A 27,397-nucleotide genomic window follows, 5' to 3' on the forward strand; every position below is an offset into this window, starting at 1 on the left:
ATTAAACCCAACCATATGTGCCTAGGTTAAGCACTGAGCAAACCGTGTTTCACCTGAGCTTTGCAAAAAGTTTGCGATGAAAACAGGAAAATTAGGCACCCTAACAAACCCTGCCTGATGCTTCCTTTCTGAGCAAAACAGCTGGAGCAAGAAACATAGTAGAAAAGATACCACTCATGTAAGGAACCCATCCCCGCTAGCATTTTTATTAATTACTTTCATAAACATATATTGTGCCTTGCAATTAAAATTCCATGCGCCGAGTTGCCATGGCAGCACAACTTCTCCAGAAGAAGAAACTGCCAGAGCTCAGCTGTGAGTGGTGCCTGGAGCTGGGCAGGAGCCTTCTGCGGCAGGTTTGCAGGGCACCCGGGGGGGACAGGGCACAACGGAGAGGAAAAAACAGCTTCCTTGGTTCCTAGTGCAGAAATCAGTGCAATAAGAGCCTGCTGCATTTCCAGGGAGGCTTCAGAGGAATGCAAATGATGCCTTTTCCCTCCGATGGTCTGCTCCATCTCCTAATAGCTGGCAGCAGTGCGGGCAGATGGGCTGCAGCTATAAATAGGGCTGTGCCAGCTGCCCGCCCATCCCTGTGCCGTGCCCGCCGTGCTGCTCTCTGCCAGCCCTGGGGCATGCAGTGCCCGGGCGAGAGCCAGATAATGAGGTGAGCAACGAGCTGCTTGCACTGTAATTAGCTCCTGGGATGATATCCCTTGCTGTAAAGGAAGCTATGAATGCCGACAGAAACTCAGAGGTATAATTAATAACGCTGCGCGTTGTCTGCAGGCGCTTAACATTCAAGCAGAATTCTTCACCATGACACCATTCTTGCTTTTGGATACATAGAAATTAGTAATAGATAAAAATAAACCTCAAACACCAACCGCAGCAGCCAAAAATAATCCAGCTGGGGAGCCAAGCCTAGCCCTGTGCATGAGTCAGCAGCAGGCAGGCGGGCGCATGGCGAGGTGCAGGGTTTGCCCATCCCCATCAGAGCAGTGCCTGGCACACCAACAGACCCTCCTCCTGCTGTTCCAAGGCAGATGAATGACCCAAAAGCATCTCCTTGCTCCTAGCGCAGCTCACTTTGCACAGATGCACCAAAGCCAGCAGCAGGCATGTTGCTGTGAGGCTTGCAGTGCAAAATCTTTCATGCAGTCCCCAGGATGCAGGTGATCCCTGGGAGTACACACCTGTCTGACAGGGCTGATAAAGCTGGCATTTCACCAGAACGACACACTGCAATGTGCTGGCTACAAAATCACCGCCAAATGATGTAGCTAATTTGGGAAAAAAGACATGGTGTTTTGTTATTCTTTTTCTCTCCCCCACTCTTTCATGATTACAGACTTGGGGCTTGATTCTGCTTTCCCTGCGTCCAGCAGCAGCACTGCCAATGAAGCAGCACCACAATGGCCTTACAGCTCCAAAGGAGAAGCTATCTCTACACATTAAGGCTTAGCACCAGAAATTACACCAAATTCTGCAATGTGTTTCTCACATTTACAAATCTATGTTCACAGAGCTGTTATCAATAGACTGAGCAAGCACATTTTGCTTACGTTTTTAAACACTGTAATTTTCCTTGAGTACGTTTGTCATATTGCACATACTTCCTCAATAACCCTAATGCTTTCAAAATGGAGCTCTCGTTTCTCTGCTAATCTATGTAAACATTCTACACAGCAGATCAAGGGAAGCAATTATTCTTCTGCACTCAGAGCTGGTGATGCTGCATCTTCAATACGCTGTGCACCGATGGGATGTTAGGAAGGCAGAGAACCCAGCACAAACCACAGCAGATTCAAAACCACACCGGAGGTCTCCAAGACCTCACCAGACCAAGGTACAGCTGCCCTGATTGAGAGATAGTGCCAGTCATGCTCTGGGAAGGAGGCTGGGATGGCTGACCTTCAGGCCAGATGTTCCTTCCCCATCTCTTTGAAAGGTCCTTCAGTCCTACAGCGCATTTGTCCAGGCGCTGTTTCTATTTGGGACCTCTGCTAGAAGGATTAGAATTCTCCAAGCAGACCTGGGGAAGGGAAAAAGAAATTCTGAGGTGGTAAGCGAGGATTCCTCTCAGGAATCAGGCTTCAAACTGGTTTCAAGTCACCTGCTGTACTCAGTTTCCCCCAGCTCGCTGCCTGGTTCCAAAGGATGGCACCTGCCAGGCACTGCCACTTCCCCCTGATGCCCACCAGGATCCTGCAAGCTTCCTTATCCTCAGTGTGAGCACATGCAGGGCCTCTGCTCAGAGCAGCTCAGTGCATGCACAGAGCAAGGCAGCGAGCAGGCGGCAGTCACTTCAGCAGCTATGAAACAAGTCAGTAGGAGGAGACAGCAAATACTCACAAGGTAATCTTTCTGACAAGGTAATCTTGAACACACTTTAACCCACGTATTGCTAACTTACACCGTCTTGACACTTTAAATATCCACTTTTCCTTCACAGAGAATTCTCCTTAGCAGCAGAGCCTGAGAAACAGAAATGTTCATTGCCTCTTCCTGGGTAGCTGGCAGACTTTGCGTTTCTCTTAAGTGACTATCAAAGATTTTTTTTTCAATTACATGCTCAGATTGCCAAATTGGGTAAAACACATCCTCTGCAGAACTTTCATCTCATCCTTGAAAAGATAAAGTCATCTGTCTGAACAAGCTAAAAAGCACACAAGAGGTTTCTTGTGCGCACAGAGAAATACGAATCCACGGGGAACTTGAGGCATCATCAACAAGGCTTAAAAAAATTCTTACCTCTACAGAAACATACAGCCAAACTCCTGCCATTTCAGTGCTCCTCAGCTAATAGGGAATTACAGAGTGGCTGAGGTTGGAAGGCACCTCTGGAGATTGCATGCTCCACTCTACAGCCACGAGCTGCTTAGGATCACCTTCAGGCAGCAGCTGAGCACCTCCTGGGATGGAGATCCAGCAGCTTCTGGCAGGTGACTGTCATGACATCCAATGAAAAAATAAAAAAGGGCTTTTCTTTTTGGAGATGTGTACATTTAGAGGACATGAACAAGACTTCTTCCATTCCTGCAGCAGACAAGGCGTTTCCATCACAGCGAGCTTCCAGGCCACAAACAAGTGTTTTGATTGTAAAACATTAAGCTCCAAGCACTACAGGAGAGCAGCAGAACAAAAGGTTTTTATCATTACTCTTCATGCTTTAATTACCTTTATCAAATGCCATCTGAGACTAGCTATTTTTAAATCCCTCCACTTCATCTGTAATTAAACTGACTTAGCACAGATTTGATTCTTCCCTACACAGCTCTATCCTAAATAAAACTCGGTATTTTTGTGTAGAAAGTTCCTGAGAATATTTACAGACCAATCAATCTGAAAACAGCAGCATCCAGAATCGCAATTCTGGGTTTGAGCTGTCAGTCAAACCCAAACAAAACCTACAGTCAGGAAACAAAAGCAATATACTGAAACCATAGGATCACAAAGATTGGAAAAGACCCCCAAGATTTAGCACTGCAAAACACTCCAGTATCAGAGGCAGCTGGAGATTAAAAAATTTGGTTTGATGCAGTGGAAATGTAATTTGTGATCATTTAAATACAAACTGACACCGTGTCTCCTATTATTACTTATGTGGCGTTCTTTTTTATGCGTCCCTTTGGAGGATGAAAACCAAAATGTCACTTTCCTTTTTATTCATTAATTACTTTCAGTCATTTCTTTTGCAGCTAATATCTGTTCCTAAAAAGTGTAATATTTGCAAAGAAGAAAATGAGACATTAAGTACTTTTATTAGCTCCTAATTACTCCTATTATAAACTGTCGCTGTTACTTAGCAATTTCTTCTTTTCCTGAGCAAAACCCATCTTAAAGCAAGGACAGAATTCAGTGCAGCCTTTCCATACCCTACTCAGACGGCAGCCAAAGCAGCTCTTGCTCAAACGCTCACAGGATGCTCACATTGCAGGAGGGCACAGCAGCTCACGGGGGAGAAAACAAATCCACACATCGCCACGAGAAACCACATGGAGCAAATGAAATCCTTGGCAGAGAGGCGATGGACACAAGTTTAAAGGGTGGAGAATAGGAAGCAGGCACAGAGATCCCAAAACATTAAAAATTCAGGCTGTGCGATTTAAAAGCTTCTCTCTTTGACCCATTCAGAGCTGGATCAATAAATGCTTTTGAGGAATATTCTTAGCATCGTGTGACTTGTAGATACGCGTTAACTCAGAATATAATGCACATCTCCACTGTTCTGGCACCCTAAAGGAGTGCTAAGTATAGCTCTGAATCCGACGGTATTTTTTGAAATACCTCATTTGTTCCCTCCGTGTTCTTCTGCTTTGATAATTGTTTCTTTTCATCCCTCCCTGACTCACGCACAGAGGCGACCAAAAGAGAATGAACAAATAGAGGTGGGAGGAGAGTGGAGAAGTGGCACTGACTTGAAAAGCTTTGAATGCCTTCAATCATCCGGAAAATCACAAGCAGCAACCTTTTAACTTCTGTAATTAAAGACTCATGACACGTACTGCTGAACAGCTTCAGCAGTTCACTACTACATACAATTACATTTTCGAGGCTTTTCCGCATTTTTTGCTGCTTCTTTATTTTCTAACACAGCATTTCAACTGTTGCACTTTGGATGTCATGCTGGAAAACTGAAAAAATAAGTACGCATCTCATGTCTACAACATTAAGATATTAACTCATTTATAAACCCGTGGCATCTAAAATTTTAGCTTCCTCCTTCCTATACCTTCTCAGTCTCCATTTTCTGCCTGATTTTAGCAGCAGGTATTTCAAAAATACAATATGTAATCCTCAATAGAGAGCTTGCCGTGCCATGTTCTGTGCAAACTCGCACAGGATTGCATTTGATAACTGGTCACATTTCAATACGAAACTGAGTTTGTAAGACCTAAAAACAGTTCCATACTCCCTACAATTCAAAGACAACAGCAGGTCAATGCGCTGCACTGCAACCCAGAATTTGGATACATCAGCATCTCCCAACAGAACACAGGAAAGTCATAAAGTGATGATATGTACTAAAATACATTTTATTACGTATTATATTATTATATATATTTTAAAAAAGTATTTTCAATCAAATTGAAAGGCATGGAAATAACGTAACATAGACAGAAAGCATGGCTGTACAATAAGGTGACTGCAGGCTCCTTCTCTTCAAGGAGATGCTTCTTCAAGGGGAAACAGCAGTAATTCTATCACTGCTCTGGCCCAGGAGTCCGGGCAAACAGAATGAATTTGAAAGTAATCCATGTCAGACCCGTTACTATCACAACATACATCTCCTTGACATTAACAGGGACCAACAGACACAAATAAAGTGCAGACGGCAGATAATCTGTTTATGTTTCTGCTCTGCTTTTTAGGTAAGAATGGATTTTGTGAAATGAAAGCGCTCGCTGAAAGCTTTATGCAAAGTTCTTTTTCCGGCACTTATTTAAGAATTCTTGAAATTAAAAGGATGAAAACAGTGCCTGGTTATTTCTCCTGAACAGCCTTCCATTGCTACAAACAAGGCTCTCCATAGCCAGGCGTTTAATCTTCTTTATCCTATGCAGCTGAGTTTAAGAAAATCAAGTCACTATTTACTTTTAACTCCAGAAATACAGATTTCATCAAGGCCTTATCAATAGACGTAGAGCTGAGAGCAGTGGGTACCCCAGTACCTCTCACCACACACTTTCTGGCACGGTACAAAGAATTAGCTTTCACTAAGCTACAATCCACACCTTTCCACTGCTCACTGCTCATTGGGCAACTGCAGCCTTTCCATGGGCAATTCAAAGCACACCCTAGGAAAAACAACCCTCACTCCTACCCCAAGGGAGACTGACAGAGCCAAGGGGCAGGAGCTCAGCCCCATAGCTGGGGCTCTCATCTCACCCTCATCAGCATCACTCCTGGCTTTGCCCTGAGCTCCTCACACCATGGATTACTTTGATGAGAATAAATACTGCTTTTTTTTTTTTTTATCCATGTATCCATTGCAAAGTATTTTCCCAGCCTGCTGCTATAATAGAAAAGCAGGCTTACAAATGGATCCAAACATTATGGATGGGTGGATAACTCAACGAAGGCAGCAAAAACTACTGCTTTTTTAAATACAAATGGGGAATATGAGAATAATAACTATTAGTACACATTCAATAGATGCAACAAACTAAATTCTATACGTATATATAATGCATTAGATGCTAAAGCATTAATTAAGAAGCAAATTATATTAGCATTTCACTTCTGAGAAGAATGTGACCCACCATAGTTAAGACAAATGCCTACACGATGGGCACATATAGCACATAAAACATTATTCACTGTAACTGAAATAGGAACATTTGATACTACAGCCTTTCCTAGGCAGGTAGGTGCCACTGAGGACAGCATCACCCTGCTGACCTCACCACCCTTCAGCTCTGCAGACCATCCTGTGTCCCCTTAGTAGAACCATGTAGTGTTTGGCAACATAAGGCTGTACTGAACTATTCTGTGTTGAAAAGGCAAGAAAATCCTCAAGTACTGCTTTAAAAAATCAGGTGAGGAGGCTCCACAAAACTCTGTCTACATGCTGAACACATGTTCCATGACAGTAACTTTCATCCTACCAACTGCACATAAGCACTGATACCATTCAAGCACCATCTTGTAATTGGAAGCATCTGTGTGTATTGTTTCTGTTTTAAATCTATTTTAAAGGCTTCATCATCACTTCATGACCTGGCTTCCTTATCTTGTCATTTCTATGGCATTCGTTACAACAAATAACAAGGCCAGCTTTCAGCACCCAATTACAGGGACAATGTTACCCTGTAAATGCATAAGACAGCTTTTCATTGAACTTGCTCTCACCAATACATCACTACCAGTGATGCACTCTGATAGATTCTAGTCTTGTTTCTTATGGAAATAAACCCCCACCCAGCCTGTGTGAGGCTCCTGCCTCCCTCCTTCTGGATCTCAAGGGACAGGAGGAAGGGATGCTCTCCAATCGTCACCTAACACAGAGCTGCTCCACACTGCCCATCCTACTTGTAGACAAACTGTTTATGACTGTCATGACAGAAATGGAAAATTAATGACTTCAGACCCATTATTTTCACTAAATTACATTTTTCCTTGCTTCTGCAATCACTGTTGGGCAGCACAGATTCGTAAAGCTGCTAATTTCTTGTGCCTGTGAATAGCTAGCTGCTTCCTAACACATATGGATGACACCTGCATGTTCACAGAATGGCCTGGGTTGGGAGTGACCTCAAGGATGATGAATCTCCAACCCCCTGCCACATGCAGGACCACCAACCTCTACATTTAATACCAGCCCGGGCTGCCCAGGGCCCCATCCCTGAATACTACGTCGATGACTCATGGTTTACTCTGAGTAGGGAAAGGTAATGTCCTTCACAAGATCTGCCTTGCTTACATTTTGGGTAAAACATTCTTCTTTGTGACACAGATTTTGCCTGAAATTCAGGTAACTCTGAACAAGGTGTCCTCATTCCCATTTCTTCTCCGTAGCTCACTTTGAGGAAAAGTACATTATTTTCTAGCATTCAAATTAGTTACCCTCCGTTTCTTCCAGAAAGGGCATCACAGCTTACTCTTCCATACAGAGATCTGTAATCTTTACTTTGGGGGTCAGCTGGGCTTTAATCATTATTAAAATAAGTGCACCCTGCTGTCTCCTTGTTAGCACCGGGCCTTATCTGCTCCCACGGGGAGGCAGAAGGGCTGAGGCATTTGCACAGACAGGGCGAGAGGCTAACGATAAAAACCTGTCGACAAAATCTGCAAAATGGAGAAGCTGAGGAACACCACCATACTAACTGCAGATACATGTATCCACAGTGGTAATACCTGCCTTCTGGTGTTTGCTTCAAGAGCAGCCCACTCCAGAAATACATTTCAATATGACACAGCCCAGCAAGACCGATGAGAATACAGCACGTACACCTCAATAAGAAAACAGTGGAAAACAGCTTGCAACAAGTCTTTGTTTCTCTTGATTTCTTTTTTCCACACGTTTTCATCCCAGTTGAAAATGCTCCCAATTCCAACTTTGAATACTGTCTTTGAAATGTTTTGATCAACAAAAACTTACTTGCTTCGCAACTGCTCTTCATTAAGTATTAATTGCTTGTGCCCTAGAGACTTCCAGTTCCCAATTTAAACTGGAAGAAGTAATATACAAATATTTTATACCAATATCTATACTCAGAAAGGCCATTTAACCCTCCTGATCCCACCCAAGTGTTGAACAACACGTATGCTGGCACACCACGACTCCGCCGGGCTCTGTTGCTCTTGCAGCCAGCAGGAAGCACCCAGCCATGGGCTCAGGAAGCATTCAGCCTGCTCAGTTACACCAGCTCTTTATCCCCAGCCACACTGCTGCCATTCACACCACGCTCTCAGAACAACACAACGCAGATTCTTCCTGGAGCATCATTTGCTGGAAAAGACTGAAAGCGCCCAGGTTGCTCAGCAGACCTGAAAAATCAGGCCAGATCTGCTTAGTGAGCCCAAATGAGTATTCAGGAACTTAACTTTAAAGCCTCAGTACTCCAAGTGCAGTTTTACCAATTTCTGCTATACCCTCCAAAAAGATATCACAATACACAAAGCTCTCCAAGCCATGTGATTTAATTTTTGCCTCAGGAAGTGCTGCCTGATAACCACTTCAGAAGCCGTACCCCAGGAAAAGAACAGAGAAATGGTTCTTGTTTTCCTAAGTCATCCACCACTTCTAAGGTCTGAGAAAATGACTTTTCAAAGACAAAAAAAATGCCAAAATGCTAGAAATCAGAACAAAGATAGGCAAGGATGGCTGTGGAAGCTTCGCTCGTCTCTCTTGCTCAGTCCTATGGGAGAAATAAATTAACTAATCAAACAGTGAAGAAGAGCATCAGTCCAGAAGCCAATAATTGACAATCCTCCAGTCACCAAAAGCACTGCTGGTGCTGCAAGGCTTCACTCAGTCCTATTTGCTGTGTTTGTGTCCAGGTTCCTGCAGCACCTGCTGGCCCTGCTCCAAGCCCTCCCTGGAGCCCTGCGTGTGCCCAGATGGGCTCTCTGCATGTGGTGCAGTGGGAGAAAGACATCCTTCCTCAGCCTCCCATTTTAGGTAAGCCCTAACAGCAGCCCTATGCACAAGGCTCCACTCAAACAAAAAGTAGAAATTCAGTGTCTTCAGGCTGGTTCTGTGATCCAGGACCACATCTCAAGCATAACACACATAGCTTCTGCCTTGCTGGTACGACATTCAGTGCTCACACCCTGAGCATTCTCCAGGAGCATTTACCTCACAGGTCTGAAAATGTCCCACCTTCTGGTTTCCTTGTTGAAGTTTGGGATGAGCATGAGATCTCAAATCTTGAAAGGCAGAACTACAGAAGGCAGAGTGAAAAAGAGCTCAGCACAGACTCATATGCAGCCCTACATGCCGTTTACCTCTTGTGAATTCAGTACTACTAACAAAATGTGCAAACTGAAGGTTGTCCATTTTACAGCCTACAGCTACATTTCTGATCAGGCTCTAAATCTTCAAAAACAAGACCAAAATAAAAACAAGAAAAGAATCTTTTCTGGTCAATGTTAAAAGTAAGTTTAGAACCAAGATGAACAAAAACCACTAGTATATTATGAGAAGTAAAGAACCAGGTCTAAATTTAAAGCTCCATTATCTAAATGTTAACATTATAACTACTTTAAATATTATAAGCAGTGGTTAGCAAGACAGGATACAAATCTACTGGCAGCAAACACTAAATTCAGGCTCTGAATCTTAACTGTGAATTCACAGAACTCCACGAACAATCAAATATAAAAGTAACACAATGTATGCTAATGCTGCCCTAATTTTTGAATTAAAATGAGTTTTTTTGAAGTAAAATGATTTATAGGAAAGCAGGTCAACTCAAATACAGCCAGAGATGCTGCTGCAATGGAGCATATGAACTGACGAGGCTGAACAAAGGGAAAGCACAAACATAACCTGAACTTGATTTGTACGCATGAGATTATTTTCTTGCAGACAATGAAGAAGGGACAAATAATAAACTGAAGCATGACCACCAATCTTCTGTTATGCAGAAAGCTCTCAGAGGCTGTAAGAAGGCTTCTTGTCGCAGGAGTTAAGGAACCATGTTAAATGTCTAACAAGAAACCTACACAATGGTAAACAATACAGATACAGAGAGATCACAGTCTTGCAGATGAAACAAAATTATTTTTCCATTAAAAAAGAGTACATTTACCACCAGGTTTCAGATTTCAACTCTATTTTTGAATGTTCAAATATTCTATCAGTCAACAGAGACAGTATCAGATAGCAGTAATGAAAAATACGATACAATCTCGAATGAATTAATTTGCTATACAATGCCTTTTCTGTTCATATGATCTTATTTCACTTCAAGGAAAAACAGGAAGCGCTGTTAAATCATAAAATAAGAGCAATGCAATCAATGCAGAACAGGTTGGGATACAAGGGTTCAGCAAATCTGTAACAAAACATCGCCAGTCTCTTTGGAATGCAGACATTTTAATCAGCATTCTAATGTTATTACTTTCCAGAGTTACATTAGCATGTTTTTATTGTAATAACCTATATTTTAAGTTTCTCAGTAAGCTTATAAAATAATGTAAAAAATGCATAATGTATAAAATAAGCATTTTAGCCATTTCACTTCACAGAGATGAGAAACGTGACATTTCTGAACATACTTTAACGTACTGTTTTCAGTTCAGCACAAACACACAGATGCACACTTTTATTACGCAATTCTTCTGCTCTCATTAGTAATGCTGCTGATGCATTTGTCTCTACTGTAATGGAGCTAGACATGAGTCATGTCGTGTACCTGCCTAAACATCACAAGTCTAGGGCTCTCCATACTACTGGTCACCTGAATAGAGAGACCTGAGCAGAGGCTCCTTAGTATTCCAAGATTCCCCCAAAGTCAATACGAATTCTGCTTGCAGAAGGAATGAAGAATTAGACCAAAATATCTGTAATTAATAATTGTAACAAGCTGGCCGCTTTAGAAGCTGCAAAAGGGAATCCTGCTGAAAATACTGCAAAGTCCCAGTGCTACATAAGCATATTGGTTTTTTTCTATTAATAACTTCTTTGTATGCAAGAAAAATAAGAATTCCCATAGTCTACTGGTTTCCACAAGTTCAGTAAATTCAGTAAGAACAAGCAAGACAAAGCACTAACACTCATATGTGGAACTTAGCAGAAAAAAAACACAAACATACCTTAAACAACAGTTTTATTCACAGAACAGTCATTACTGATGCTGGTTTTAAAGAAAATGTGAATGTGTTCTTAGAGGCAAACCATATGTAACAACTTTAATTGCAGAAAGTTTAATTGCAGAAAGTCTAATTGCAGTGAAAGGGGCGGGATGAAAGCTCTCTACAAGAAGTAGAGGTGAGAACATCCAGTTGAGGAGATATGCTGATGGGCAGAGCAAACTAGATGCTGTTTCCAACTCCATTAAATATATCAGCCCTGGTTCCACAGAAGTCCTGTTCGGATGCTGGATTTTATTTTTGAATGAATAATGTGTTATTCCAGAAAAAAAATGACATGCTGGTGACTACAAGAGGAACACTCTAACCTTACCAATGGCCCATCAAGGTCTTGCTCACTGTGGAATCCTGCTGTTAGCCTCACTGCTTTTGTCATTCCTGCATTTTAAAAAGTTATTTAGATAGGGTTAGAAGCCCTTTTTGTAGTGGACTGCCTACAGCATCTGGACCACCAGGCAGGGATGTCACCACCATGACATGTGGGTTCCATCTCCCAGTGGAACCCAGGCTGTGCCAGTTGGGTTCCATTGGCACCTGGCAGCACACAGCCTGGCTGCTCTGCAATATGGTGCCTACCTCAGTCAGACGGAGAACGAGGAAACCAAGAGAGAACCATCACCGGCACAAACATCACTGATCCATGCTCCAGAGCAGCTGGCTGAGGTCCTGGAGGCCACTGTGCCCTCCCTCCAGTGACTGCTGCCCCAGCGCCTGCACAGCAGGATGGCCAAGATGGCACTGAGGACCAAGGCACCCAAAGAGGCTGCCATCTTTCAGCCAAGGAATGTAACAACAAAGCCAATGGCTGCCCAGCCCTCAGCGTGCCCATCAAACACAAGAAATCCATTTGGTGGAATGATGCTTCCAGCACCTGTCTTGTCACTGATGAGCCAGAGCTCACATAGGTGCAGCCAACAGCAGAGTCTCTGAGAGCTCATCAATCTCAGAGCAGAAAAGATTCCAGTGATAGGTCAAAATGTTGAAGCTGTCCGCAGTGGGGTGGCTCTGGAAAACACCAGGCCCAGCTCCCATTATATTCCCTGGGAGGGAGGGAGTTCACATGAAATAACCCTTGGCAATGGAGGGATGACAGGAAACGTTCTGCATCTTCATTTCTTGCTCAGTGCATTTTGTGGGTGAAAACACCAGCAGGGTTAATATGGTTTCAGAATGCTTTAGCTAAGCTGGAGGTTGAAAGCAAACAACAGATCCCTTAAAACACATACTTCTCTTTTGCAATTCAAAGTCGCACTCCTCTCATCTTTCTGATTTTCAGTCTTGGCATGGTGTCAACTAACTCTTCTCCTCCACATGACGAGTTCCTCTTCCACCACAACAGCAGCTCCAACAGTGATGATGCTTGGCTGCTCCAAGATGGCCAACAAAGAACTGGGCAGAAAAGGACAGCCCTGCTTTCCCCTGCATGGTTGATCTCACACACACAGAGAGAAACTAGCCCAGAAGAGTGCAGATGAGATAGAGAGCACAGGCACTCAGTTAATTCAGAATCTACTAGTTAGTAGTTTAATTGTCCAAGAGATCTATAACTACACTGTTTGAATCAGAAACCTCATGCTGATGGTACTGATGCTAACAGTTTTCTTTCCTTCTTTATAACTACAAACATCTCACCGCTTTTGGATCAGCTGTTGTTTATTAAACTAAAACTTCCCTAATACTTCTTACAGTAACCCAGAACCTCTTCCTGATAGGACACAGACACTGTCTGTTCCACAGCCAGCTGAAAAGTCAGGGCTGCTTTTCTACAGGATCAATAATTACATTTCTCTCTTAAATCTCATCTGCCTTCCCAAATTTAAATCTTACCCCAGATAAATCACAAGCAGATATTCCTCACCTACGTCGCATTCCAAATCTCTTTTTACCAACGTAGAACATTTCTGGCTTGCTATAAATCTATTTTTCTACCACAGACAAAATCAGCATCATAGGAGCACTCTGTTGTGACTTTCATTTTTAAAATTACAAGCACTTAATGCAGCAGATTCATCAAATCAGATGACCACCAAGCACAACCGTACCAATGCCCAACCATCACAACCATACTGTCCCCCCAGAAGTGCTGAGTTGAGAACTCAGGAGAAAGGAACTGCAAATGCATGAGGAAAACAGGTAACACCTCCAGCTGCACTTCAGCAATAACCCTCGTATACTCTCAGCAAAATTGAAGGAAATACAAAAACGAGAAAGTATCTCCATAAATCCCATCCAAAATGTTAATTCTCCACCCAAACAGTTTCTTTATGTGTAAATTCACAAATAAAAGCAGTGACACATCATATTTCAGCCCAAAAGAAAAAGCTGGGAGAATCTGGCACCTGTGCTTGAGGCTTGCTGCCAAAACACCCGAATTCTAGTAAAAAAGGTACAGCAGCAACTTTGTTTTGATAGCACAGAATACATCTTAAGTAGACCTAGGACTAGACACAGCTCCTTTGAAGCTCCCTCTCCTATCCTCGTAAAGGCTTTTACAGAAGTGAAGAACACATCTAAGTATCAGCAAAACTGAATTTAAAAATTGTATTCAAATAAAATTTAAAAAAGGCAGAGATCAAGCACAGAAATAAAGCAAAGTCAGCAAATGATACTAATTAACTGCTTCTTCCTGAGATGCTAGATACCAGAAAGAACGGTCTCCTTAAGTCCTGAGTTGAAAAATTAAATATATTAAAAATAATTTTGTCATGATAGCATGGAATTACATTTGAATTTATTAGACTTTTTTTAATGTTTTATGCCATCGTCATAAACCACTCCGAGTTACTGCCTGGAAAACATTAAGTAGCCAGTACTCCAGAGACAGCGGCGTGGGGGTAAAGGCCTTTCCCTGACAGCCTGCTTGCTGGTTTGGCTCTGGTTGTTTCAGCACAGACCGCACTTATCTGACTCCAGCCACAAAGCAGTCCTCAAAGCCCTTGAAACAGAGAAAGCTCCCACAGAAACCTGCTGTTCTATTTGCAATCCTTAAGTGTACACGTATGTATATGCATACAAGCTGCATGAGCATTATAGAAACCGGAGAGTCAAAAATCCGCCTGGTTATAACGCGATTATTTTATGACCCTGCTCCCCTATTGAGGGCACAGGTGGAAAGGAGACCAATCTGTTCCTGACCTAACAACAACTCATTACTCTCATCACACGGATCTCTCCTTGAAATGTTTATTTTTAACTTACTGCTCGCCATAAAAGATTCTAACCCACAGCCTCCTGCAAAAACCTTGCTGAGGCCATGGAAAGCATTGCTGTCTTCAGCAACCTGTCCCACTGCTTTTGGGGCAGATCACCTTCATGCAGCCCAGTCCAACAGGAGCCCCCGCAGCTCTCAAGGTGCAGGGTGGGATGACAGAGGAGCCCAGTACTGCTGAGGGAAAGGAGGCAAGGCAGGGCCCTGCTTCATCCTGTTGCTGGAACAATTTAAACCGCCCCAGGTTTAGTCAGTGAGCATGAATCAGAGATTTAAATGGCAAGCTGCGCTGAAAAGGATCCATAGGGATAGGAAATAGGAGGGAATACATCTTGCAAAAGGACACAAACGCCTTAAGATTTGATGCTCGTCATTTAAGCACAAATAAAGCACAGACATCCAGTACCACAGCAGTATCAAGCAGTGCCTGGCCCCCAAAGCCCCAGGCTGGCTGCCCTGCAAAGCGTACCAGGAGAGCCCAGCCGAGGCCCCAGCAGCTCCTGCTCCCTGCACAGCTCCCAGCCCCACCACCCCGGTACAGCTGCTAACGAGAAGCTGCATGCTGCCACCAGTTAATAAGCATTAAGAGCCTGGGGCTGCAGCAGACCTCTTGCAGAGGTCAGAACGGATCCGCCTGAGCGCTGGAAACATCATCTGTCCATTTACAATTATAAATTTAAACATCACACAAGAGCAGCTTTTAAATAATACATGCCCAAGTATAAATAACACTTGAGAGATCATTCAAGGGCAGAAACCTTCACTGGATGCAGGTATTCAAAGACTCTCCTACCTAACGCACGGGAAATGTGAAATACCTGCATGCTCTATGAGTGATGCACCTCGCTGTCTCTCTGTCACTCCATCACACTTTCCCAAGTCCAACTTGTCACGCAAATACTTCATTACCTGGACTTCAACCGTGAAGCATTTGAGCTTATTCAAATAATTTACAGAAGAAAAACCAGACAACAGGCAGATGTATTCCATGCCAAGAAAAGGCAGAAACAAAAAGCAGTATCGTCAAGATGCAGAAATGCCCTCAATGCTGACATCTCTGATCCTCCTCAAAAACTTCAGTTTGTCCATTTTTCTAATATTTCTGCTCACAAAACCTAGATTACGGGCCAGGGCAAACACCAAAGTAAAATCTCTTTTCCTGGCAATCACTGCATGTATAGAAGTTTCCTTTCAATCAGAACCATCTGTGCTTTGCTCACAGTGAGCTGCAGGGTGATGAGCACGAAACGCCTGCAGTGTTTCTGCCACATCCTTCTCAGGAGGGTTATGTCTGGCAGGAGGCAGGGTAAGATGGTGATAAAATCCCAAAGATCTGCAGGCATTTCCATGGCCTCAAATAGCATTTCCCAGCTTGCTGCCAGCACAGCTGAAAGCACGAGGGCCTCCTTCTACTTGCCCGTGTCATTCGCAGTACTTTGATAAAGGAAACGCCCAGAGAAATGGTGGATGTGAAGGTGAGATGAGTGGTTGGCAGTGTTTCTTAAGGCTCTGCTGAGGAAGAGTGCCCTCAGCAGCCTCTCCTCTGCTCATGCACTGCCCTGTTAGCGCCTCAGGCCCGTGGAGCCCCGCTTGTGTCCTCTGGAAGGATTTTCTGGCTATCGAATGGAGAAAGTAGTCAGTATACACTACAAAAAAATTGAGATGTATAGGTTAAATAGGGGGGAAAAAACAGGTTTTATTTGAGCTTTGTATTTGGCTTAGCAAACATCGCGCACTCCTCCCTCCCTGCAAAGGCAGCGCCAGCCGAACTGCTGCTGGCAAAGGCTTCTTCCCACTGCAGCAGCACCCCAAGGCAGAATAGAGACATTCGAATAGCAGCACAAAAATCCATAGATGTGCTGGCTGGGCTACAAGTGTATCAAAGAATCATAGAATCAATATGTAATATGGAAAGATGAAAGAGCTCCATGTTGAGAACCAGCTGTGGGATAGTATACAAACTAATTCATTTCCCATCAACTTGATATCCCATCACAGCAACTGTCTTTTGTTCGTATTGAAACTCTGCTTGTCTTATGCAGAATGATAAGCTAATGAAACTGCAAATCATTGTGTCGATCCATGATTCTCAACAACCAATTTCTAATATTGACTGGCATGTCAATTTACCAAAAAAAGCCATTTTTACTAGCTTTGCTGAGGGTGAAAACAAAGCACGGCTACAGATATTCAGTTGGCAAACAGTAATGCAGTAAAATATTTGGAAGAACAAAATAAATGCTATTTTTAAAAGGTCTTCATAAACTGTACCACAAAAGGCAGCTCATTAAAGAACAGTGAACTGTTCAGCAGAGGACACACAAAGATTCTGCCCAAAAATAAACCTAGCATGACACCTCGTGCTTTACCAAGTACAATCACAAGATGTGTCTGTAAGCAGAAGTGGGGAAAAAAAAATCTTACTATGAGAAAATCAATAAGAAAGCATTTAAAACACTGCCTTATGCTTTTCGTGACCACCATTTTCTTGCTCTGTAAGGAGTATTCTAAGGGGAAATCACCTGGCTGTTTCAGGAAATAAAGCAGCACGTGGTACTCGGTGAAGAGAAAGTCGCTTTTCTGGTGGCACTTTGGCTGCCACTGCACGATTGGGGTTCTCTTGCCTTTTAATACAAGATCATGAAACTTTATATAATAAAGACAGACTGAAAATCAAAACTGACAGGTCAGGAGAGTGAAATTTCTACTGGACTTTTTTTAAACCCACCAAAACATCCAGCCCTATCATTTCTGGAAGAGAATTCAGCACCAGCTGGAGTCTTCAGACAGCATCAGTAAAACAGCAACAAACCTCCCTTCAATAACATTTGAAATCATGAGTTTAAAAAGCACTGCAAGAAAATGAAACACACTTACTAAATTTAAAAATTCATGTGACTGACCACCATGTCAAATTCTGTCATATAGGGAACAGCACCAGGAAGCAAAGGCTTGAACTTGGCTGCGGATAATTTGACATACTCCAGGTTTACACAGAACGGGCTGGAGTGAGTGAAATTCTGGCTTCAGATACGCAAGTCAGCGCTCTTGCATTACTGTTACATTGAGGTTCAAAGAAAAAGAAAGCAAGGAACCTGGGTGCCTACAGTTCATATGCAGAGTAGGGGTTTTCTGCCAGGTCCTGTCCCTTCAACACCAGCCTGAGGTCCCAGGGAAGTGCCACGTGCCAGCTCAGCACATGGGGGAGAGGTTTTGCTGCCTGCCCCATGGGCTGCTGCACCAATCCTACGGGGCTGCACAAGCAGGGTTCAGCAGGGTTCAACTGATACAAATGAGCTAGCTCGTGTATCTCAACATGTTCGAAGCTACAGCACCACATAAATATGCACCTGGTGCCTTCAAGTTGGGTTTCTTCTTTTTAATAAAAGGTTTGGTCAGCTACAAGGATTTCCTAGAACTCTCCTTGGATTTCCAAAGGTCACACCGAAACCTCTTACTGGAAAAGCCAACAAAGCCCTGAGCACAAATGCAGAACTATTTCATTGGCTTGAAACCAACCACACGAGCTGGGAGGAATAAGGCATTTCCCCACTTGTTGGCCAAATCTTGTGCACCGAGAACCTCACCAGGCAGGAAAGTAAGTACATCACCACAGAGAGCACAAATACAGGCCTGGTTTTTGAGGTGAGACAGGGCTGAACAACCTTCTGGAGCAGCCAAGGAGACTTCTGAAATAAACAGCAGCTTCTCTAAAGAAGGCAATACACACACTGCCACAGACATGAGTACGTGCAAAGAACGCTACTCGCTTCTCCATAGTATCTGTCAGGGATAATCATCAGCAACAGCTCAGTTCAGCTAGAGGAATGTTTCAAGTCATATTTCAATCTGCTTTAAAGGCTGTGTGATGACAGAAACCAGCGTACAAACACTGAGGACAGAAAGCAAGCAGTCCGAGTTTGGGATTTGAAATGGGCAATTCCAAAGTCCTTTGGAAGGTCACTGGAACCCAGAAGAACTTGCACAGAGAAGAGAGCGTAACATCAGGGAACTACAATCAGGCTGGGTTTGATATACATAATACTACTTTATTCCATTGTTTCATCTTTCTTACAGGTTTAGAAACGTACAGGGGTTCAGAACCACCTCCACAAAACAGAGAGTACATCAGTACGGGAGATCTAGAGTCAAACCACAAGTGTGCAAACGTGGTTAGCTTCCATTACAAAAAGTAATAGGCACGATATTACATATGCGTTTTGGTGAAAGGAGGAATCATAGTGCAGTGTTAAAAGGCACCAATAATCAATAATTGGGCCTTTTTTAAAAGCCAATAACCATCTAAGAAAATTACATTTGGTTCAAAATAATAATTTGTTTCATCAACTGGCATGCATCTGAACCCCTGGCAATTTATTTCACAAACCCAATGTGTGCCCTTGCGAAATAAAAAAGATTTAATCAGTGGACCTGAAAGTCAGTTCACTACAAAAGGAAATACTGAAGCTCATTGCCTGTATTTGATACCGAACTGCCTTGTTCACCTTCTCCAAGAGCTTGCCTGACAAACATCTATTCAACAACTGCACAGAAGGATTTCTCTTCAAATGAGTGCAGTGTTTTAATCCTGTAGCACTGACCTATCCCATGTGCTAGGAAAACATTAGGCACAGACCACAGCTTACATTTTCTCTTAGAAAAAAAAAAAAAGTAATCTGAAAAGAATACATGATGTGCAAGCTAGGTTCACACAAAGGATTGGCAGCCACAACAGTAAGCTAGACTTCCAAAAGAAAAGGTTTCGTTACTTATTTTTAATTTTCTAAGCAGTGATGCGCACTGCTGTGTGCAAATACCATATCTGCGTTAGGATTATTTGTGTAGACAATAAGGGAAAAGCTTTAGTACACCCTAAAGGACATTACATCAACACCGTGTGCTAATTTAGCAGGATCGAGAGAATGAAAGAGAGAAGTCCTTACAGGCGGGCAGCTGCAGTTACTCAGCTTACCTCGTAGGTGCCCTCAAACTAAACCCCTGCAACACGATGGGATCTAAAGATGCACGGGATGGAAGGGGCCGGGGGGGTGGAAATAAAAGGAAGTGAGAGGGGGAGGTTTGGTTGTAGCAGAATGTGCCCTTTTATCCAAAAGCATCACGCCCTGCGTAGGTTGTATGCACTGCAGATTGTCTGTGTAACTGAAAATGGTACCAGGTGTGAGCAGAGACAGAGCTGGTTATTGATCTGCAACATCTACTGCAAGTCCTCAGGAATATAATTTACGGATAGCCACTTACTGTGTAGTTGATTGCTTCCTCGTAAATATACTTAAATTCAGAAGGCTACAGTATATTCTGACACAAAGATAGTAAGACAACTTTTCTACGAGGGAGAAAAGAGAAGGTAGTAACTAACTCGTTTATTTTGTGAGGACTCTCCTGCCATGCAGGAGCTGCATCATGCCCTTTGGAAGATTTAAGTTCTGACTTTCTCTGTTGTCTCTGCTGAATGGCTCTGCTCACAGTTTCAGAGCTACAGTCAGAGTCCAGTGACCCCTCTTACCGCAGCCTTTTCCTTCCCAAAAGCACTTTTCAACTCATCTCTAACAGCATAGCAAACTATTCAAGTAAACATTTCTCCTCTGGTAAGTTCCCAGATACAGCAAGCGCTATCAAAGCTCCACATCTGATGGCACGCGCCGGTGTTCTTTAAATGGAGCAGGAATTAGCCCGTTTCCTTGGTTTAGGGTCCTGTACATCCCTGTCCTTTAAACACGTGCAAGATGAACACATGGTCTCTGACAGTCTCCGTAGTCCCAGCCTAAAAACACTGTTGGAGAGGCTATAGATCACACAGTTGCAGAAACTATTGCTTATAGCAAGCCACGTTGTTAAGAAGGAAATCGCGGGGTTCTCCAACACCCTAGAGCTCTCCAGCAGGAAGTATATGATATAGGGAAGCCACAGCATGTAGAACACGCTGGTGATCCGAAACAACACCATGGCGTAGCGGCGGTCAGGGCTGTGCCCCGTCTCCCCAGCAGCGTCCACTTCGTGGCTGGGAAACCGAGCCCTCCGATCGTTGATCTCTTTGGTGTGCTGCCGGCAGATCTTGAAGATGTGGAAGTACGTGAAACAGATGACAAAGGCAGCAGGAGCGTACAGTAAGCAGACGATAAAGCCAGTGAAGTAGGCATTAGTTAGCCAGGAGGTAGCACACCACTCAAAAATATCTCCGTGGTAACCAGGTTTTCCCCAGCCGAAAAAGGAAGGCAAGAAGATCAGGCAAGAGTATATCCAAATCAAAATGATGCAGATTCTCAAGCGACAAGGTGTGACCAGTTGATTATACGAGAGAGGCTTTGTTATAGCGAGATAGCGATCCACGCTGATGCAAGCCAGACATGCCATGGACACGCTTTTCAGCACGGAGATGATGTATCCGAAAACTTGGCACGTCAGGGACTCGTGGACGCCTGTTGAGTAGTGAAGCAGGGACAGCGTGGGGACCAAGCAGCTAACTCCAACAAAAAGGTCGGCGTAGGCCATGGTCTGAATGAAATAGCTGGTGGTGTAATGGTGCAGAAGCGGGGCGCAGTGGAAAACGAAGATAACAGTCAGGTTACCCGCAATGATCAGGAAGGTGAGCAGGACGATAACAACTGTCTCGAGGATACAGATGTCGACTGCGTTGTAGTGACCAAATCCCAGAGGGCAGGAGAGGTGCTCAGACAGGTTCACCACGCTACCACTCATATTCAGAGTCCTCCATTCAACCCATCGCGACCGGTTCATGTTTTGTGGTGGGATCACTGTGACTGCAGGCAGCAGGCAGGTGACCTGCTCAGCAGCAGCCGGACTACTCCAGTGTCCCACAGTCTCTCCTGCTGCCAGCGCTTACAGTTGGGAGGGTTCTACTGTCCCGCAGCTGTTGATGCTCCTCAGCACCAGCGCATCACCTCTGGCACGCCTTAGCTTTAAGGAAAGAAAGAAAGAAAGAAAGAAGGGGGGAAAAAAAAAAAAAAAAAAGCCAGAAAGAGAAAGGCCACTGATCAGTTGCTCCAGTGCTCTTGACCAATCCTTAGCAAACACAAGGCACTTCTAAAGCAAGCAGGTACCATGAAGTAGGGAAATAAAAACTGAAGAGCCACCTTCATTCCCCAGGGTGAGTGGCAGGGGGAGGGAGAGAGGGGAAATATCTGACTTTTATTTTCCTGAGAAAGTCATTGACTTTGGAACACAGCGGGGTGAGAGGAGGGAGGGAAGGAGGAACCTCGGCACAGCTCAGGGTTCCTGGACCAGCAGGTGCTAGAGGTCATCTTTTAACGTCTCAGTTTAAATCAGAGCGACTTGAGAGTAAAGGAAAAAGTTCATCATCTAACGCTGCCTTTTCTGTCTCCGTCTGGGAGATGGCACTCCGTCTTATCCACTCTATTTGTTAGGAAGGTAAGGAAAACACTTTTGTCAAGGTTAATTCCAACAGACTCACCACCGTTTGGGTATGAATAATGAATTTTATTTGGAGGGAGGCGGGTGGGGGACAAGGCAGGTTTGTCCTCTGACTGCCCAGGAAGCAAGCATACATCTCACAAACAATGAGGAAGATTGCGTCTATTCATTTAAAGATCAAAATGCTTTAAGAATAGAATTTGGAGACTTCTGTCAGTGTTCACAATCCCTTTAAACAGTTATCGTCTGTTACAATTATCAATGCCAGAAGCATACCTCAAGGTCCCCACAGACAAAATAAATCCTCTTGAATTCTATTTCAGCAACGGCAATTTAAAATCATCATCTTTGGGAGCTCTGCTGTAGCAAAGCCCAGCGCTCAGGAGTTCGCGGGTCCGGCCATGGCAGCGCTCACCTCTGTAGCAACACCTGAATCATTTCACAAACCCCCACACCACAGGGACAGAAACTTCCATCCGCATTCTGCTGCGATGCTAACGAAACGCTGATTTGACCAGAAAAGCTGCCATTGTTTACTACTCCATCATCCTGCTGTTCTGCTTCATCTTCTACGTGGCTTTAGGGCTCCTACGTTTATAGGTGATCGGCGTGATAAATAACCGCTTAAAATAATCGTTCTTCTAATTGCAGGACGTTACCTTGCTCACTGTATTTGCAGCTGGGCAGAAAGCAAACATTAACAGAAAGCATCTTCTGGGTTCAGTTTTAAGTAAATGCTCGATTAGTTCCGGAATCGTTAGGCAGGTAATTAATTGTACACACTCGCGGTTTCCGAAAGGCCCCAGAAATGCCAGAACCGCCTTCAGCCGAGAGTTCTGGAGCCCGGCGGGGGGAAGTGAGGGATCCACACACACCGATCCCAAGGTCATTCCGGTATTAACGCCGGCATCTGCTTTAAGTCTCCGCAAAAGTCCCCGGTGCGTTCGGCAGCCCTCGCTGCGTCCGCAGGAGGGATTTCAGCTGCCAGAAAAGAAACATTTCCTCCAATCCTGTCGCGGCACTTTGAGAGAAACCATTCCCGTCGGAGTTAATTTCCTGCCGCGCATCCCGGCGCCGCACACAAAGTCCTTCGGATTGCAGAATATCGCCGGTTATTCCCTCGTCTACGAGCGGCAGAGAGCGCACAGAACCGTTACTTTTTTCTCCGCTTCTTTGTTACGGCACCGAGGAGAGCCGCCTCCCCTCCGCGCATCCTCGCCGGCCGCCGCCCGCCCGCCCGCCCGCCCGCGGTCTCCCGCTCGCCGTGCTGCGGCTGCGGCCGCCGCCGCTCCGTTCCCCGCCAGCGCCGCTCGCACCTGAGCCGCTCCTCCCCTCCCCTCCCCTCCTCCGGGCCGGCGCTGCGGCGCCCAGGCGGCTCGGGGCGGCGGCGCCCCCCGCAGCGCAGCGCGGGAACGGCGGCGCGGATGGACGGACGAGGACGAGGACGAGGCTGAAAAGCCGCGCGTGGGAACGGGAGCCGGCGGTGCGAGGAAGTGCCCGCACAGAACGACCAGAAACCTCGGTCATCTACACCTAACTTTCATCTAATGGTGTCGGAGTCTCCGTGTAACGCCTGGAAGTGGCTAACTTCGTTAACTACGTGCTGTGTCCAACAGACAAAAATATATATATATATCAGTCTCCTAAGCATCCATTATTTTTATACTGAAGTTAGACTCGTTTTAAAACTCATCTGCAACTACACTTGGTATCACACCCATCTGCAAGTACAGATGCACAACAGCAGCACCCCCCATTTCCCAAGCCCCCATCACAGACACACAGAATGGCCCGGGTTGGAAGAGACCTTAAAGGATCACGAATCTCCAACCCCCTGCCACATGCAGGGCCGCCAACCTCCACATTCAGTACCAGCCCAGGCTGTCCGTGACCCCATCCAACCTGGCCTTGAACACCTCCAGGGATGGACGGGGCATCCACAGCCTCTCTGGGCAGCTGTTCCAGCACCTCACCACTCTCACAGCAAACAACTTCCCCCTGACATCCAACTTCAGTCTTGCCATCCTGCTCCTGCTGGAGGAGTCGGCTGCATCCAACCCCCAGCTCCGCATGCTAAATATCCATATAGAGCCTCATCAGCCTGCGGGGATGCTGGGTGCCTTTAGGCACAGAGATAAATGGAAATATGAAAATACCAACCCTGTACTTTAGGCTACAGATCAGCAAAATACATGTGTGAAGAATGGCGTGGGAGAGTTTGACAAAGGGATTTCAATGCCATAGCTCCGAGCAAGGCAGAGGCAGGGCTGCCATACGCAGCCTGGAGCAAGAACTGCAGGCAGCACATTACAGCTCCAGTGCTCAAAAAAAACAAAGTGTGGCTGTGTGATGATGGCAAGTATGAAGGATTGAATAAAATACAAGAATCAGCCCAGGGCCTCAGCATGGAAAGTGGCTGCAACACAGAATGCATCCTCAGAGGTGGGCCCCACGCAGGAGTGCCCATTAACAGCAAACTCCACTGGTTGGTTTTCAGTGCAAGTGCAATGAATGTTGCCTGAATTATAACAAAGGGGATGAAGTAAGGGAGTGGACATCCCTTAGTTGCGAATAGATTTCCTCCACGGCAGCTATAAGGGCCCTGCTGCAAGCTGCCAGCAGCCCTACCCTGTGCTGCTCTCTGCCTTGCTCCCAGCAGCAGCTCCAAGAGGCAGCACTGCCAACAGCAGCAACCCGACTGCTCCAACTTGAGCGGCATTTCCCACGAGTTTGAAGGCTAATGAGAATTAAAGCAGAAATCAGCTGTCCTGTCCTGATGGAGCTCCGCAATCACAGGCAGAGATGGAACAATACTGCAGCGTTTCTTCACAGGCAGAACATGAAAAAGCTGCATGGGAGAAGCTTTCTGTCTGCACATTAGGGACACAAAGATTCTGGCACAGTTCTAAACAAAGTGTGCTTCGGGATTTTCATATTTGCATCTAGGGGAAAGGAAGTGAGAAAGAACAATTACATTGGGCAAAGCCAAAGGCTGTTACTCAGGGGTATCTTACAAGCAGAATAAGTCCCGTAGCTGGTTCTGTCCAGCAAAGGGACAGAGCACTCTGTCAGTGAACAGAAGCAGCAATTCCACACCTTCCTTATGAGTTACATCATCTAGATACAACAGAAGCTGCCAGCCAGAGCAGGAGGCTCGCACCACCCAATCCTGCTAAAAACAAACAGAGGGGATGTGGTAGGAACTTGAGCTTCAGGGCTGTGAAAGCAGCATGATGTGTGTGACCCTGCGAGGAGGTGAGATGAAGCTTCTCAGACAGAAAAAGTCCACACAGAAGTTGATTTAGGAGCTCCAAGCAAGAAAATAATCTTTTTCCTGGTCTATTTCCGGCTTCAAGTCTTCCAGGACTCTGTTAGAAAACTGGATGGTCAGCTGACTAAACGGTCAACTACATTTGCTCAATTTTTATTTTTTTTTAAGCTATTGATTAGAGCAGGGAGATGCAGGCAGGAGTGTAGGATAAGGAACATCATAGTTACTTATTTAGATGCAGACCTGAATGACATTGTTGTTAACAGCTCTCTACCAGCTCGACGCCATCTCTTCTCCTCAGCTCCTCCTATTGTTTTCCTCTACCCACCTTCAGAGCCTATAGAACAAAGGTGTTTCTTCAGCTCACTGTACTTTTACCTTTACTGCCTCTGGTATTTAGCAGTCCACAACATCATGTGAACACCCGTTTTGATTTTAGTGCCTCCAGGAAAACATTGCCCTATCAAGCCTGCAGCTTGCACTGCAACCTAAAGCAGCAGAGGTGGAAAAGAAACGAGGATCTGCATTTTATAACACAATGGCCCCCATGCCCCAGTGACTGCAGAAAAGATCAAGTGATGAGATCCACGATGCCAGTTTTGGATAACGGGCTGGAAGGAGACAGCAGCTTTCTGAAAGGTCAAGGTGCAAAGGATGCAGAAGGGAACTACTGAACATTTTTCATGCAAGCTCTGGTGCTGCCTGCTCCTCTGCTGCACTCATTCCGCCTCCATTGCTGCTTCTAATGTGATAAATATTAGCCAGTCTCATACAAATGTTAGGTAATTACCATTCTGCCATGCAGAACGAGAAATTGGCAAAAACTATCATTTCTGTGTTGTGATGGATCAGTACAGAAAGCTGAGCATTCATGTTTGCAAGTTTCCTGTGCAGCCCTTCCATGCTGTTATTTAGCAATTACTATCAGCACTTGTAAGGTTTGAAACTTCACAACTGGCTACCAACAGTATTCTTGTATTTAATAAATATTGAGCAAACTCATTGAGTAAAATGCTACAATTTCCTTTCAAACATAACTACCTGAGACTTGGTTATTTTTCCGAGTCCTACATTCAATAAGACTTTCCTTTGGAAGAAGGTTCTCAAGATTACATGATAAATGGAATTCACACACTCAGTTCAGAGCAACAAGCCCTCCCAAACTTCTGAGCTTCAACTCAATCAAAATAAAACACCCTGGAGTAAACCATCCATAAAGAAATGAACTTTCCTCAGGGAAATGCTGTCAAGTGTAATGAATGGTGATCATTAGTATTCCTTAGGAATTAAACACAACATCTGCTTGAAGAAACAGCACTTAGGACAAAAGCAGTGTAAGGACACTGTTGCTAACTGGCTGCATGGGAAAAGAAAAGCCTTCAAATGATCAAAAATGGACCACGGAAAAATGGCAAAAAAAAAAAGTCTTTGGATGCTATGAAAAAGAAAAAGCTCAGGGATGCACCCTCAGAGCAGGTCATGTGGCTGCAATCACAACTCAACCACCTGCCCTTAAACCACCAGTAACATCACAGGGGTGGAAGGGACCTCAAAGATCACCCAGTTCAACCCCCTTGCTGACTTTAATACTGTGTTCCTATACGTTTCTTGAAGGCACACTTTGACACAGCTGTGGTTTTACTAATACCTTTTTCTGCAGCAAGCCAGAAAGTTGGAACAAAATGCCACAGATACGTCTAAATTGGTATTCTAGAAGCCTATCAACAACTGGACACCAGGAGATGATCTGTTCAAAGGCACTCCTGCTGACTTGACAGAAGCATAAGCTCTGTCAGCATAAGCAGTAATTCTATTTCAGCATAGCCAGAACAACAGTTTTTAATGTTAGTAAAAAACAAACGCCAAACACTGTGATCACCTATCTGCACCTAATGAAAGCCAAATACTTGTCTTAAACTACAGCATGATCTGCTGAGAGCCATTCTGACTTAATGAATTCATATAGCGAATAATCTGTTGCAACCTTGGTTAGGAAACCAAGTTCTGAGCCCGGTCCAACAGCGGCTCCCAAGATACAAACCCAAGATTCATACCTGTGCACATCTGTCAGGCTTGCAGAAGCACAAGTTTGGATGCAACAAGAGCAAAGCTGAAGTACACGTACAGATAATTTCCATTCTTCAAAAACAAAATAAAGCAAACAAAAAAACCTGTGCACAATACTAACT

At 44.5% G+C, this 27,397-nt stretch overlaps 2 protein-coding genes across 3 annotated transcripts in view; both read right to left on the bottom strand.

Moving 5' to 3' along the window:
* RABGAP1L (RAB GTPase activating protein 1 like) overlaps positions 1–27,397 on the bottom strand; it is a gene marked incomplete at both ends in the record, with an annotated part of 181,804 nt that overhangs the window by 108,442 nt on the left and 45,965 nt on the right. The window lies entirely within an intron of this gene.
* GPR52 (G protein-coupled receptor 52) lies at positions 20,198–21,283 on the bottom strand (the record flags this gene model as incomplete). The annotated part of the gene is made up of 1 exon (XM_079535464.1): positions 20,198–21,283. The coding sequence occupies one exon, from the start codon at positions 21,281–21,283 to the stop codon at positions 20,198–20,200; it is 1,086 nt and encodes a 361-aa protein (XP_079391590.1).

The sequence above is a fragment of the Tetrao urogallus genome (assembly GCF_951394365.1).
Source record: "Tetrao urogallus genome assembly, chromosome: 5".
NCBI lineage: Eukaryota > Metazoa > Chordata > Aves > Galliformes > Phasianidae > Tetrao > Tetrao urogallus.